General features: G+C 45.4%; 1 protein-coding gene across 1 annotated transcript in view; it reads left to right on the plus strand.

Annotated features, from left to right (window-relative positions):
• Positions 1–13,585, plus strand: part of GALNT17 (polypeptide N-acetylgalactosaminyltransferase 17) — a 340,476-nt gene that overhangs the window by 155,455 nt on the left and 171,436 nt on the right. Inside the window, exon 5 of the mRNA XM_060259462.1 lies at positions 5,500–5,697. Coding sequence (XP_060115445.1) covers positions 5,500–5,697 — 198 coding nt within the window. The remainder of the gene's footprint in view (positions 1–5,499; positions 5,698–13,585) is intronic.

Below are 13,585 nucleotides of genomic sequence, written 5' to 3' on the forward strand. Positions count from 1 at the left end.
GACAAGCCCCAGGTATAGAATTATTAGGGACTTCCACAGCTGCTGCTCTGAGCTGGATGACAATTTCAATGAATGAGAGACCCTACTCACTGTGAACCCCTTAAATAGTAATAGCAGGGGGGGGGCTGAGCAAGAATGCGCAGGAACTCAGTTCCAGCTGGCTTGGCATCAGGGGTGCGGCCTAATATGAAAATGAGTTCCTGCTGGGCTTTTCTGCAAAAAAAGCCCTGTGTGGAACAATGGTGATGTCAAGGGGCTTGGATTAATATGCAAATGAGTTTCTGCTGGGCTTTTTCTACAACCCCCCCCCCCCTTCCTTCTACAGGGGAGAGCACAGAGAACAGGTCTTTAGATGATGACTAAGATGGTTTGGCTACAGTGCAATATGTACTAGATTTCAGCCCATCTTTTTTAGCCAAATCCCTAACAATTTATGTGAGAATTCGGTTTAAAAGCCTGGCATGTTCCCCCACTATTTTAATCCCAGCTATTTGGCCTAAATAGGTCCTTTAGTTAACCAATCACCTTCCTTCATGTGTCATGCCATCCAAGGACATGGTTAGAAAGTGTGTGATTCAGCAGCATTGGGTCAGATCCATGCCTGGATATGCTCCTGGGAACGAAGGCAAGATAGAAATGTAATAAATCTCTAATGTGCTTGCTTGTTCAACTTTGGTCTATTTAGAAGATGATACTGCTGTAGAGATGCAGTACAAACCACAAACCTCAGCAAATGGCTTCCTTCCAATAAGCTCTGAGTAGCCCCAAGTTTAGCTACTTACTCTGCTCCGAGATCAAAACTGTGCACATATTTTAAAGCACTTTAATGACCCCTTGAGAACCTCGCCCCCCCACATCAGCATAATGCACATTTTTGCTGTTCAGTAGCTAAATGTAGTCACACTTACCCACCTGGTCTCATGCTTTAACTTCCCAGAAGCAGGGGGGGAGTTCAGCAGGAACACACAGGAACACAGTTCTGACTGGCTTGGCCAGGGCTCCAGCTCAAAAAAAGGTCTCCCGCAGAGGGAAGGCACCAGGCAGCCACACACTCCCAGACTATGCATTCCATCCTTTCTGCCACCTCCAGCCTCCAATAGGCTTCTGAAGAGAGCGAGAGATGTGGAGCCACCCCCAAGCACCTCCTCCTGGGAGAAGCTGGACCTGCTGCTGTCCACTCCACCACATGTGGCTCTCTCTCTCTCTGGCCATGTTTTTTGGGAAGTGAAACGAGGTCTCTCATTGGGTTGTGTCACATTCAGCAACTCCAGTGAGTAAAGCTTTCTGTACCATTTCCATTAAATGCAGTTGATGGCACTGTACTATTCTGTGTCATTATGCAGAAAGCAGCCTACTGAACAGGGGACATCACTTCCGGTGACATCAGGTGTGTTTGGCCTAATATGCAAATGAGCTCCTGCTGGGCTTTTTCTACAAAAAAAGCCCTGCCCAGAAGTATCAAGCTACAGTTGTTTGATCCAGAAGGGTTTCTTGGTCTGTTCTTCTAAGTCACTGATAATTAACTATGAGATATGTCTAATGGAACCACCATGTTTAGAAGTAATCTACCTTATAGTACAAGTTTCATGCCTTGCTTGTAGGCTTCCCTGACTAATCTGGCTGACCACAGTTAAAAAGAGAATGCTAGGCTAGATTAACCTTTTGCTTGATCCCATAGGAATACTCTTGTGTTTGGAGGGATAGCATAAGTTCCCCTGTTACCCAGACAGGATTCAGTGATTTTTGCTACAAACATACCATATTCGAAGATGTTGATGCTGAGCAGGTGTGCATTGATCACCTGGTCTGCTTAGTTCTTGCTGAACAACCATGAAGCTTGTTGAACAGGTTTGCACAGGGTTTTTGCAAAACTGTGCCAGGTCCAAAGTTGATGCTGATTAAAATCAATTACCAGCCATTTGGAACTACATAGAGGAACACCAAAGGATAGGATATTATTCAAACATTGCATACAGTTATGACTGATATATTTCATTTGTTACACCGCAAGGATGCAGGGGCGGGTAGAAGAATTTGATTGGGCAGTGTGAGAACATACATACGTGAAAAGTCAGTTGTACTATATTACAGGGGTTAGGAAGGAGTGCAGCAAAACAACCTGCAGAACAGCCATAAACAGCAAAAACAAACTCTCAAACTCATCATCAAGCCATTGGCTCCCTGTTCATGACTGGTGAACGATACATGAACTAACTCCATATTAGTACTCGAAAAGGTCAAAATTATCCATAGGGATGAGCAGATCTCCCCCATTACATTCCATAATTTCTCTACATGTTTCATTCTGCCCCTCCTTAATTCAGTTTCTAACCAAGATAATTTTAAAAATTAAACTAGAATGGGAATATGTGCAGTCTGCTACAGATTGCAGATTCTTCATTCTGGTTGCATCCCCCTGCCTGACACGCACACACACACACTCCCCTTAATAATATTAAAACAAAGCAAAAAAAAACCCAACATGATTGTACAATTGCCTCAATTCCTTTCTGTCTGTAGTGTTCTTTTGATTTGCAGGTGTGATCTTATGAACTGGTAAAACATCACACAAAAATAATATTGATGTAATTGTGTATTGTACATCAAGATTTGCTTTTGTGCAGTGATAACGTAGAAGGGCAAACAAGTCAAAATACACATGCACCAAACTCTGCACAAAATTTGGAAACACAAAGAGAAACAATTGAGGTTTCTTCGTGTAGTGGTTTCACTTGTGGGGAAGGAGGTTAGGTCACTTGGAACTCCAAAAGAAGAAGAAGATGATACTGGATTTATATCCCACCCTCCACTCAGAAGAGTCTCAGAGCAGCTCACAATCTCCTTTACCTTCCTCCCTGTGAGGTGGGTGGGGCTGGAGAGGGCTCTCACAGCAGCTGCCCTTTCAAGGACAACCTCTGCCAGAGCTATGGCTGACCCAAGGCCATGCTAGCAGGTGCAAGTGGAAGAGTGGGGAATCGAACTCGGTTCTCCCAGATAAGGGTCCGCACACTTAACTACTACACCAAACTGGTAGAGTCAGTTTGGGATAGTGGTTAAGTGCACGGACTCTTATCTGGGAGAACCGGGATTGATTGCCCACTCCTCCACATGCACCTGTTGGAATGGTCTTGGCTCAGCCATAGCTATTGCAGGAGTTGTTCTTGAAAGGGCACCTTCTGTGAGAGTTCTCTCAGCTCCACCTACCTCACAGGGTGTTTGTTGTGGGGGAGCAAGGTAAAGGAGATTGGGACTGCTCTGAGATTCAGAATGAAGGGTGGGATATAAATCCAATATCATCAAAATCTGGAGAGAATTTGGATGATCAGCATTTTGGAAGCATCTTTGCTTACCTAATGTACAGGAACAGGAGAAATGCTTGAATTGATCCTACTGAGTACTTTTTTATGTTCATAAGATAAGCATCAGAATTCAGGAAGCAGTGCACCGTGTGCCTGAGCTGACTGCAAATACTTGGTTTATAGTCAAACGGTTTCACGCGCTTTGTTTCAAAAACTGAGAATAAGTCTCGGATAACCGCTGTGAGAAGAATTCCCTGTGTTTAATCAGAGATGAATAAAGCTATATATGGGTAACCTTGGAATAACTTTTAGTCGTCTTAGAGTGAAAAGCCAGCTTTTTTCCTCACAATTGCATAGGGTTTCGCACATTGCTTAAATGGTGTCTCTTTGGGATTGCGTAGCCCAGGTAGCCAGCAGCCCACATTTGCTAAAAGGCCCGTTGAAATTCTCACGTCTAAAACTTGAACTTGCTTGTGGCCTTAGGCAACCCATTTTTTTTCCTCAAGCTTAGCGCTGGCCTCCATCTGTAATATGAAGATTATCATGCAAACCTACTTTAATAGGATGGCAACAAGACCACAGCTGTGAAGTGCTTTGGACACTCCAAAGCATGCTTTACTTGCTTCTTCATATGATTTCTCTAGTGATGAAAAATTATTGGGTCCCCTGCCTGATGGAACACTCTGTCTGAGAACATTCATGCCCTACGAGAGTTGTTACCTTTCTGGATGGCTTGCAAGGCAGAGATGTTCTGCCAGGCGTTTGGTTGAGGATAGCGACAGTTTGGTACTCTCATAGTTTCCCTCCACCTCCCTCCTCATTCTTTTATATCCCCACCACCCAAGGGTTGGCAGGTATGCAAAATTTTGTCTGCCATCTGGATGCTGTGCTAATTATTTTAAATGTTTTTAATTCGCATTATTTATTATCTAAATGCATAATGTAAGCCGCCCTGGGCCCTATTTTTTTAGGGAAGGGGGGGCCAATAAATGGAACTAAATAAATAAATACATAAATGTATGCCAAACAAATCAGAATTTAGTAATCCTCCAAAGTTTGTTTCCGTTGGATCACTTGCTTACTGGGCACACTGCTAGATTCCAGTCCAGTAAGCTCCTTGGACAACAGCAGAGTATGAATTTTTGAGACTCAAAACTCCATTCATCAGATAGTACAGATGGCTCCACTTGACTGCAGTGATGATGAAGAGATCTTTTCAGGGCTTTTTATGTAGCAGGAACTCCTTTGCATATTAAGCCACACACCCCTGATGTAGCCAATCCTCCTGGAGCTTACAGTAGGCCCTGTAAGAAGAGCCCTGTAAGCTCTTGGAGGATTGGCTACATCAGGGGTGTGTGGCCTAACAGGCAAAGGAGTTCCTGCTACAGAAAAGCCCTAGATCTTTGACTTTCAAAAGCATATACCTCAAAAATCTTGTTGGCCTCTAAGGTGCTACTGGACTCAGATCTAGCTGTTGTGTTGCAGACAAACACAGGTAACCTCTGAAACTATTTGCTAGGGAAAGCAAGGTTGCCAGGTTCTACCTGGAAGCTTGCAGGGGGATCCTCAGTCATCTCCTGGAGCTTCTCCTGCATGTGTGGCACGTTGATGTCACCCATAAGTGATGTCATCACATTGCCAGCACTGGGAGGGTGATGCTTTAGTTTTTGGGCAAAGCTCTACGGTTTGTAGCTGATTTTACCATAGAGTTTTACCTAAAGCCAGAGCATCACCATCATCATGTTGTCGACATCACTTCTGGGTGATGTCATCATGTTGCCCTTCGGACCAGTTGGGGTTAGGATTTCCCCCCCTGGCCAGCTGGCTGGCAGCAGGGAAGCGCCCTGCAAAAGCAGGGATTCCCCTTCCCCCAACAGGGATCTGACATCCTTAAAGGAAGGGCTGTGGCTCAGTGGCACAGTATCTGATTCTCATGCAGATCTTTCTTCAATCCCTGGCATCTCAAGTTCAAACAATCCAATGGTAGGTGTTGCGAAAGACCTCTGTCTGAAGCCTTGGAGAGCCATTGGGAGGCTGAGTAGACAACGCCTACCTTGTTGGACCAGATTCATGTCTTCACATGGTCCTTTAGTCTGTCCCATCTCTTTTGCTGGAGTCAAGTGGAGCCAGCTGCCATTTTGTCACTGGAATTCACTATATGACCCTGTTTCCAAATTAACTTTTGCATTGTCTTTTCTAGGGCCGAACCAGTTCTCTCACGAATCCAGGGGAATCGGAAAAGGGTTATCCTTCCTTCGATCGACAACATCAAGCAGGACACCTTTGAGGTTCAGCGATATGAAAATTCAGCCCATGGATACAGTTGGGAGCTGTGGTGCATGTACATCAGCCCGCCGAAGGATTGGTGGGATGCTGGAGATCCCTCATTACCAATCAGGTAGGTTGTGGCACTGCAGCATACAAAGACATTACTGTAAACAAAGCGGGTAAAAACTGCAGGTTCTCTAGAATGTGTTTCTGATATGTATGTGGAAGAATTAATTACATGGCTAAGCAGCAAAAATATCTACCATAATTGGTTGGGCTTATGCAAAGTCTCAGTAAGACATTTTGGATTACATTCACAGTTCTGTTAACTTGGAGAAATGATGGCGTTAAAAAGAAATACCACAGGAGGCTTTGTACAAATTAACATTACCTAAGGTATGGAATATATTACAATCATCTCTGGGGGTTTTGTCATCTATATTACTAATAAGCTTGCCAGATCCCTGGCAACCAACAGGGGGATGAGGGGAGACTCACCAGGAGAAAAAGGAAGGCCCTAGTGATGTCATACAGGAAGTGATGTCATCATGCTGAGATGTTGCAGCGATGCCCTGGTATTTGGGCAAAAATTATGGGGAAAATGACTTCTACTATAGAGTTTGTGCCCAAATACAAGAGCTTCACCCAGCATGATAATGTCATTTCCTTTGCAATGTCACCTGAGCCTTCCTCTTTCTCCTGTAAGTCTCCTGCCAGCCAGCTGATCAGGGGGTGTGGCCTGGCAGCAGGGACCCCCACCTCCACTAGTGCGGGGGGGGGCTGGCAACACTAATTGTGAGCTTGAGAAATATTGGACTGAAATGAAAATAGCATTTTCCCCTATGTCAGTATATATGGCCCTGTGATTTTAAACTAGACCCACTGCATTTTTGGAAGGCAAGAGATCTACTATTTACTGTAGTTTACCATACTTTTCAGCAAAGCAACTCGTATCCAACCCAATGCAAATATCAAAACGTAATTTAAAAGGTGGTTGGGGAAGGAGTTCTCAATAGGATCTGAGTCTAGCATGAGAGGATGCTTGGATGCTATGTTTCTTCTCGCTGATGGACTCGACAATAATGGTTGGTAACTGGAAGGTCAGGTTCTCTCCTTCCTGGCATAATGCCCGCTCAAGGCAATCAGGGCCAGCCCTAGGGCATGCAGCACCCCAGGTGCTTCTGCATCCATGCCAAGTGCCCAACCCTGGCGATTCCTGATGCCATCACTGCCTCTACTTAAACCTAAGATGGTGCTCTCTTTTCCCCATCAGTGTCCCTTCTAGGTCCTTCCCATCATGCTGCCCTTTTATCCAACCCTCTTCCCCTGTTTTTACATTCAAGACTGGGCCAGTCACAGTTCTCTCAGAACTCTCTCAGCCCCGCCTACAAGGCCAGCCCTGCTACTAAGCAAAGTAGGTGATTGCCTAGGACGCTGGCCTTCTGGGGGCGCAAAATTGGGTGCCCCCATGTGACTCGATGATGTTATCAGTGCGGGGGGGAGGGGGGACCAGAAGTTAGCCTTGCCTAGGTTGTTAGACAGTCTAGGGCACGCGCTGCCCACCTAGCTCACAAAGTGACTATTGTGGAGAGAAGAAGGGAAAGGCAATTGTAAGCTGCTTTGAGACTCCTCGGGGTAGAGACAAGCAGGGTATAAATACCAGCTCGTCATCTTCTTAAGACCTATCCATCTCTACCTAGTTTTCCTTCCTCTTGTTTCCCTACCTTTCCTTCCTACATTTTTTTTATTTCAGAATTGTAAATCTGTAAGCAAGGGGTTCTTTATTTTTTATTTGTATGGTGCCTCACAATTTAGAGAATAAAGCTTATTGATTTGAAAATAGCCTTGGGAAAAGTGATTTCAAGCCTGAGCCCGATATTTCGGAGAGCTATTAGCCGGCTAAACCTAATGATGCTGGCTGTATGTAGCAGAGGAAGTTGATAAGTGAGAGAAATTCATAGACACATGCCCCATTTTATATATAATGTGTATCCTGACATAAAATGCCTTTTTGATTATTTTGTCTCATAAATGTGTGCTCCAAAGTGTATGATTTATGGCAGTGTTCTGCTTCTTTCCAAAAAAGGGCCACGGTGGAACTTATTTTTCTTTTTTCCTTTAACTACAAAATGATGCACATTAAACATTTATGGTATGCAAAGCAATCATCTCTTCCATTTTTAAAAAGCCCGTTAATCTTTTCGGATGGGATGTCATGAAGAAGGTGAATCACAGTAGAAGTTATGGGGAGTTGTTTACCCACCAATATTTGACAAGAGGAAAAAATACTGAAATACTTATTTACAGAGCTGGATTATGCAGAAGCTAACTTAGGGTTTACAGGTTCCCCTGACAACTGGTGCAGGGGCGGGGACTTACTGGCAGTGAGGAGAGGCCTAGGCCGCCATTGCTGGCAAAGTCGTGATGTCACTTCTGGCACACACGAGAAGTGAAGGCATTACATCATTGATGATGTGGGACGCTCTGGTATTTGGGCAAAATATGGTAGAAGACATTTTGCCCAAATACCAGAGTATGCTGCATTGCCCATGATGCATTGAAGCACATCCAATGGACTCAGCGTATTTTAATCTAGCCCTGCTTGTTGTTGCCCTTGAATAAGTTTCACCATGGTGTAGTGGCTAGAGTGCTGGATGACGATCTGGGAGTGCGTGTATGAACTAAGTGCTATTGAGTCACTTCCAACTCATGTCCAATTCAAGAAATACTGGGGACTTTGGGGGTGGAGCCAGGAGACTTTGGGGTGGAGCCAGGAGCAAGAGTGTGACAAGCATCATTGAACTCCAAAGAGAGTTCTGGCCATCACATTTAAAGGGCCTGCACACCTTTTGCATGCCTTCCCTCCACTGGAAATAATGAAGGATAGGGGCATCTTCTATTGGGGTTCATAGAAGTGGACCCCCTGGCTCAATCTTTTTGAAACTTGGAGGGTATTTTGGGGAGAGGATGCTATGCTGCAAATTTGGTGCCTCTGTCTCAAAAAAACCAGGGGGGCCCCAGAGATCAATTGTCCCACAGATCAATTCTCCATTATACCCTATGGGAATTGGTCTCCATAGGGAATAATGGAGTGCCCAGCAGATATTTCCCTCCCCTCCCCTGCTTTCTGATGACCCTGAGGCGGGGGGAGGGCCTCTAAACCAGGGGATCCCCTGCCCCGCCTGGGGATTGGCAACCCTACAACCCTATGAATTAATGACCTCAAAAATGTCCTGTCATTAACAGCCTTGCTCAGGTTTTGCCAACTAAAAGCTGTGGCTTCCTTTACTGAGTCAACTCGTCTCATGTTGGGTCTTTCTCTTTCCCTCTTGCCTTCGACTTTCCCTAGCATTATTGTCTTTTCCAGTGAGTCTTGTCTTCTTACGATGTAACCAAACTACAAGAGTTTCAGCTGAGTTATTTTAGGTTCTAGGGAGAGTTCAGGCTTGATTTGATCTGGAATCCACTGATTTGTCTTTTTAGCAGTCCCTGGTATCCATAAAACTCTCCTCCAACACCACATTTCAAAGGAATTAACTTTCTTCCCGTCAGCTTTCTTTACTGGCCAACTTTCACGCCCATACATAGTAATGGGGAATACTGTGGTATGAATTAACTTGATCCTGGTCTCCAGCGACACATCTTACACTTAAGAATCTTCTCTAGCTCCTTAATGGCTGGGATCTGGGAGACCTGGGTTCCAATCCCCATTATGCCAAGGAAGTCCTCTCCCAAATGCCCTATAAACAGCCTTTCTCAGATCTTGCAAACTGAGGGTGTTGGCTAACTGGAAGCGGCTTGGAGGAGCCTGGTGAGTTCACACCACCAATGCACCTTGCATGTATGCTCCAGCATTCAGATGCCTGCTAAGGCAGATGTTGTGCAGTGCAAAAATTCAGAAGTGATAGCTTTTTGAGCCGCGACTGGGATGCCTACATGTGCATATTTGGATGCACTTTTTTGATCCGCCCGGGTCCCGTGACCGTCCCTGTGCCGGCTTAAACTGCCAGTCTGGATTCAGCCCTTCAGTGCCTCTGCTTGCTCGGCCTCATGCATTTTGGATGAAGAGAGGTGCTCTTTGTTTTATAGGCAATGAGTTTTGAGCTCATCACAGTGGACTCCTAAACTGTCTGCATCTGTCATATCCCGAGGCTGAAATGTGTCTCAAGAATTTCAGAGACCTTTACTTTGACGAATAACTTGACAACCTCCTAAGGAACATGGACGCTTTTTTAAAAAAAACTGAAATATCACAAGCTGCGCTTTGCAGGAATTGTTCAACAGCATAACTTCCAACATCCGCAGCCTAAATATTCAGTAAATAATGCAAATGTTGTTGGGAATTACTATATCTCCCACCCCCGCCTCCCAAAAAAACAAGAAGAGAGAGCATTCTATCAGCCAGATATACTAGACCGGGGGTGGCCAAACTTGCATCATGTAAGAGCCACACAGAATAAACATCACATGTTTGAGAGCCACAAGACATGAATGGCAGAAGTTTGAGAGCCACAAAACAGGAAGGAAGGAAGGAAGGAAGGAAGGAAGGAAGGAAGGAAGGAAGGAAGGAAGGAAGGAAGGAAGGAAGGAAGGAAGGAAGGAAGGAAGGAAGCTACTTTAAATGCATTCTTCAAGTTGCCGACTGGCTTGCCTTGGAGAAGTGACTTAAAGAGACAGATGCCTACTCCAAGCTGGCTGATGGGGTGGTAGGGACTTTAAGAGCCACACTATGGCCGTTTTCGCACTTAGCGTTTGCTCCCCTTTTTCCGCGGCGCAATTATGTCCAGAGCATTTTTCTCGTTTTCCCACTAGTGACTCTTTGCGGCGTCGCCTTCCCTGAAGCCCCGGCTCAAATCGTTTTCCCACTGGCATCGGCTTGAGTCCGATGCCCTGTCAATCATTTTTTTTTTAAGCGCAAGTCTGGTCGCGTAATGACGTACTAACGTACTAACGTAACATCGAGCTGCTGCCTCCCCTTCATTTCTTGGACAAACCGCATCACGTGTGCTGCTGCTGCTTATGGATTGGCTGCAGCTGTAGAATCCTCCACAGCCCTTTATGTATTAACGGAAGCATTCACAGTGGAGAATCCTAGCACTAGATTCCCCCCCCCCAAATTCTGAAGCACTAGATCCCCCCCCCCCAAATTTCCTCCGCTCTCTTTCCCCTCCCCGGCTGGCGCTTGCAACGGGGACCTGACTGATTCCTGCTGCCAGAGCTCCCCCCCCCGCTCCATTCTCTCCTTCCCCTTCTGTGGCGCGTGTGAGGAGCTCGGTCGCGTCTACTTTCTAACCGAGCGGAATGTAGCCAGGGAGAAGAATGCAGGACTCCAACTTCCCATTTTATACATGGCGATTTTGTGCAGGTCCAGAAATCCTGGTGGCACAGCTGAGGGAGGCATTCCCTTCTTAAAACACACACACATGGACGCTGTGGCCCGCACCGGCACTACATTCCCCCCCCCCCCCAGCAATGGTCGTTTTCGCATTATCGAGATAACGCAACAGCGGAATAACGCAACTAAAGTCAATAATAAAAAAAAATTCTAACGAAACCAATTGAAGTGCCAATTGAGGCTATTCCAGGAGGGTTTTTTTTTTTCTATTTGTTAATTTCGAAATATCGCTATTACGCAAAACTGTGAAGTTTAAAAAAAAAAATGGCCGTGCCGGCACTTTGGGGAAGCGCCGCGAAATGCTGATGATTGGCCAAGCGGGTGGATGGGGTGGGAGGACGGAAAGGGAGAGGGTGACGCCCCCAAAGCAGTCGATCCGGCGTGGATGGATTTCGCACAGGAAACTCCGCTGAGTGGATCCGGAGTGGATCCGGAGGTTTTCGGAAACTCCGGCAACTTGCTGAAAAACATACTCCGGCGTAAAATCCCTGAAGCGCCGGAGCAAAGCGCAGCGCCGGAGCAACATGTGCGAAATCCAAGAGAAGATCCGGAGGTAAATGGGGCGCTACGCCGGAGCAAACGCTAGTGGGAAAACGGCCAATATGTGTGAAAGGGCCACATTTGGCTTCCAAGCCACAGCTTGGCCATCCCTGTACTAGACAGAAATTTAGTACCAAAGCAGCAGTATGTCTAAATAGTCAGAAAGAGATTTTTTTCTCTTTTTTTAGAGTTTCCAAACTGTTAATAGTCAGAAAGAGATTGTGCAATGGAGGTGCCATGAACTTTGCAGCATGAATGTTTGGCAGGTGATTCATTTTCAATAGTTCACTCATTATTCAAACAATTGGATGCAGAGCAGTGCAAAGCAATTATGGGTCTACATGGAGAGAAACTAGGACTCCCATCGGGGTGTAGAATAATACACACCCATGAAATCCCATCAGTGGCATTGTGAGTCAATCCTTGGATCATCCTGTTGCCATCCAGCTCAAGCAGATACCACGGGACTTTGCAGCTGAGCTGAGTTCTGATGGTAGAGTTGCAGTCCTTGTGGCTATTTTTGTATCTCTAGATGAAATCAGTTTCCCCCCAAGGTCATAGACAGTCTGATCAGTTAACTAAATGATGCAAGGCGGGAACTGTGACTCCCAAAGGGTGTATGAAAACATGCAGGTGCAATAATGAACATAAGAGAAGCCATGTTGGATCAGGCCAATGGCCCATCCAATCCAACACTCTGTGTCATACAGTGGCCAAAAAAATTACCATATATATATATATATATACACACACACACACACACACTGTGGCCACTGATGGACCTCTGCTCCATATTTTTATCTAACCCTCTCTTGAAGCTGTCTCTGCTTGTAGCCGCCACCACCTCCTGTGGCAGTGAATTCCACATGTTAATCACTCTTTGGGTGAAGAAGGACTTCCTTTTATCCATTTTAACTTGACTGCTCAGCAATTTCATCGAATGCCCACGAGTTCTTGTATTGTGAGAAAGGGAGAAAAGGACTTCTTTCTCTGCTTTCTCCATCCCATGCATAATCTTGTAAACCTCTATCATGTCACCCCGCAGTCGACGTTTCTCCAAGCTAAAGAGCCCCAAGCGTTTTGACCTTTCTTCATAGGGAAAGTGTTCCAACCCTTTAATCATTCTAGTTGCCCTTTTCTGGACTTTTTCCAATGCTATAATATCCTTTTTGAGGTGCAGTGACGAGAATTGCACACAGTATGATGAGAGCGTGGGCTTAGACTAGAACAGGGATGGCCAAGCTTGCTTAATGTAAGGGCCATATAGAACAAATGTCAGATGTTTGAGAGCTGCAAAATATGAATATCAGGGAGTCAGGAAGGAAGGAAGATGGAGAGAGAGGAGGGAAAGAGAGGTGGAAAGAAAGCAACTTTAATTTTAAATGCATTGTCCAAGCAGTCTGCTGGCTTGGCTTGGAGAAGTGATTTAAAGAGACAAATGCCTTCTCCAAGATGGCCAACAGAGTGGTAGGGGCTTTGAGAGCTACACAACATGTGTGAAAGAGCCACAGTCCTGAGCCACAGTTTGGCCACCCCTGCACTAGAACGTAGACTAGGTTTGCCTCCTACTGGCAAGTTTCATTGCCTGCTAACTTCAGAGCAGTGGTGGGAGAGAAAAAGAAAATCATGGATTTCTCTAATGTTGCCACATTGCTTTTAGGTGCAACTTGGAAGTGATAAAGGGTTGCTCTAGGATTTGCTGGAAACGATGGTAATACCACAGGGTTTCCAGTGATTCCTCGAACTGTCCTTTGCCACTTGGCTTGGCAAAGTGGTAGAAGCACCCAGAAGAAATACGTATATCGTTGACATTGCCCCATGACCCACCCTCCTGCCACTGGTCACCAGCCTTGGTCTGGCAACTCCTAGACAAAGTAAAATATTTTAAAAGTGTGATTTTATAAATAATTAAATGGTTTGTTCACTCATTATTCAAACAATTGGATGCAGAGCAGTGCAAAGCAATTATGGGTCTACGTGGAGAGAAACTAAGACTCCCATCGGGGTGTAGAATAATACACACCCATGAAATCCCATCAGTGGCATTGAAACATACTATTCAAATACGCTGGAATTAATCTAT

This window comes from Heteronotia binoei, chromosome 18 (assembly GCF_032191835.1).
Source record: "Heteronotia binoei isolate CCM8104 ecotype False Entrance Well chromosome 18, APGP_CSIRO_Hbin_v1, whole genome shotgun sequence".
Taxonomy (NCBI): domain Eukaryota; kingdom Metazoa; phylum Chordata; class Lepidosauria; order Squamata; family Gekkonidae; genus Heteronotia; species Heteronotia binoei.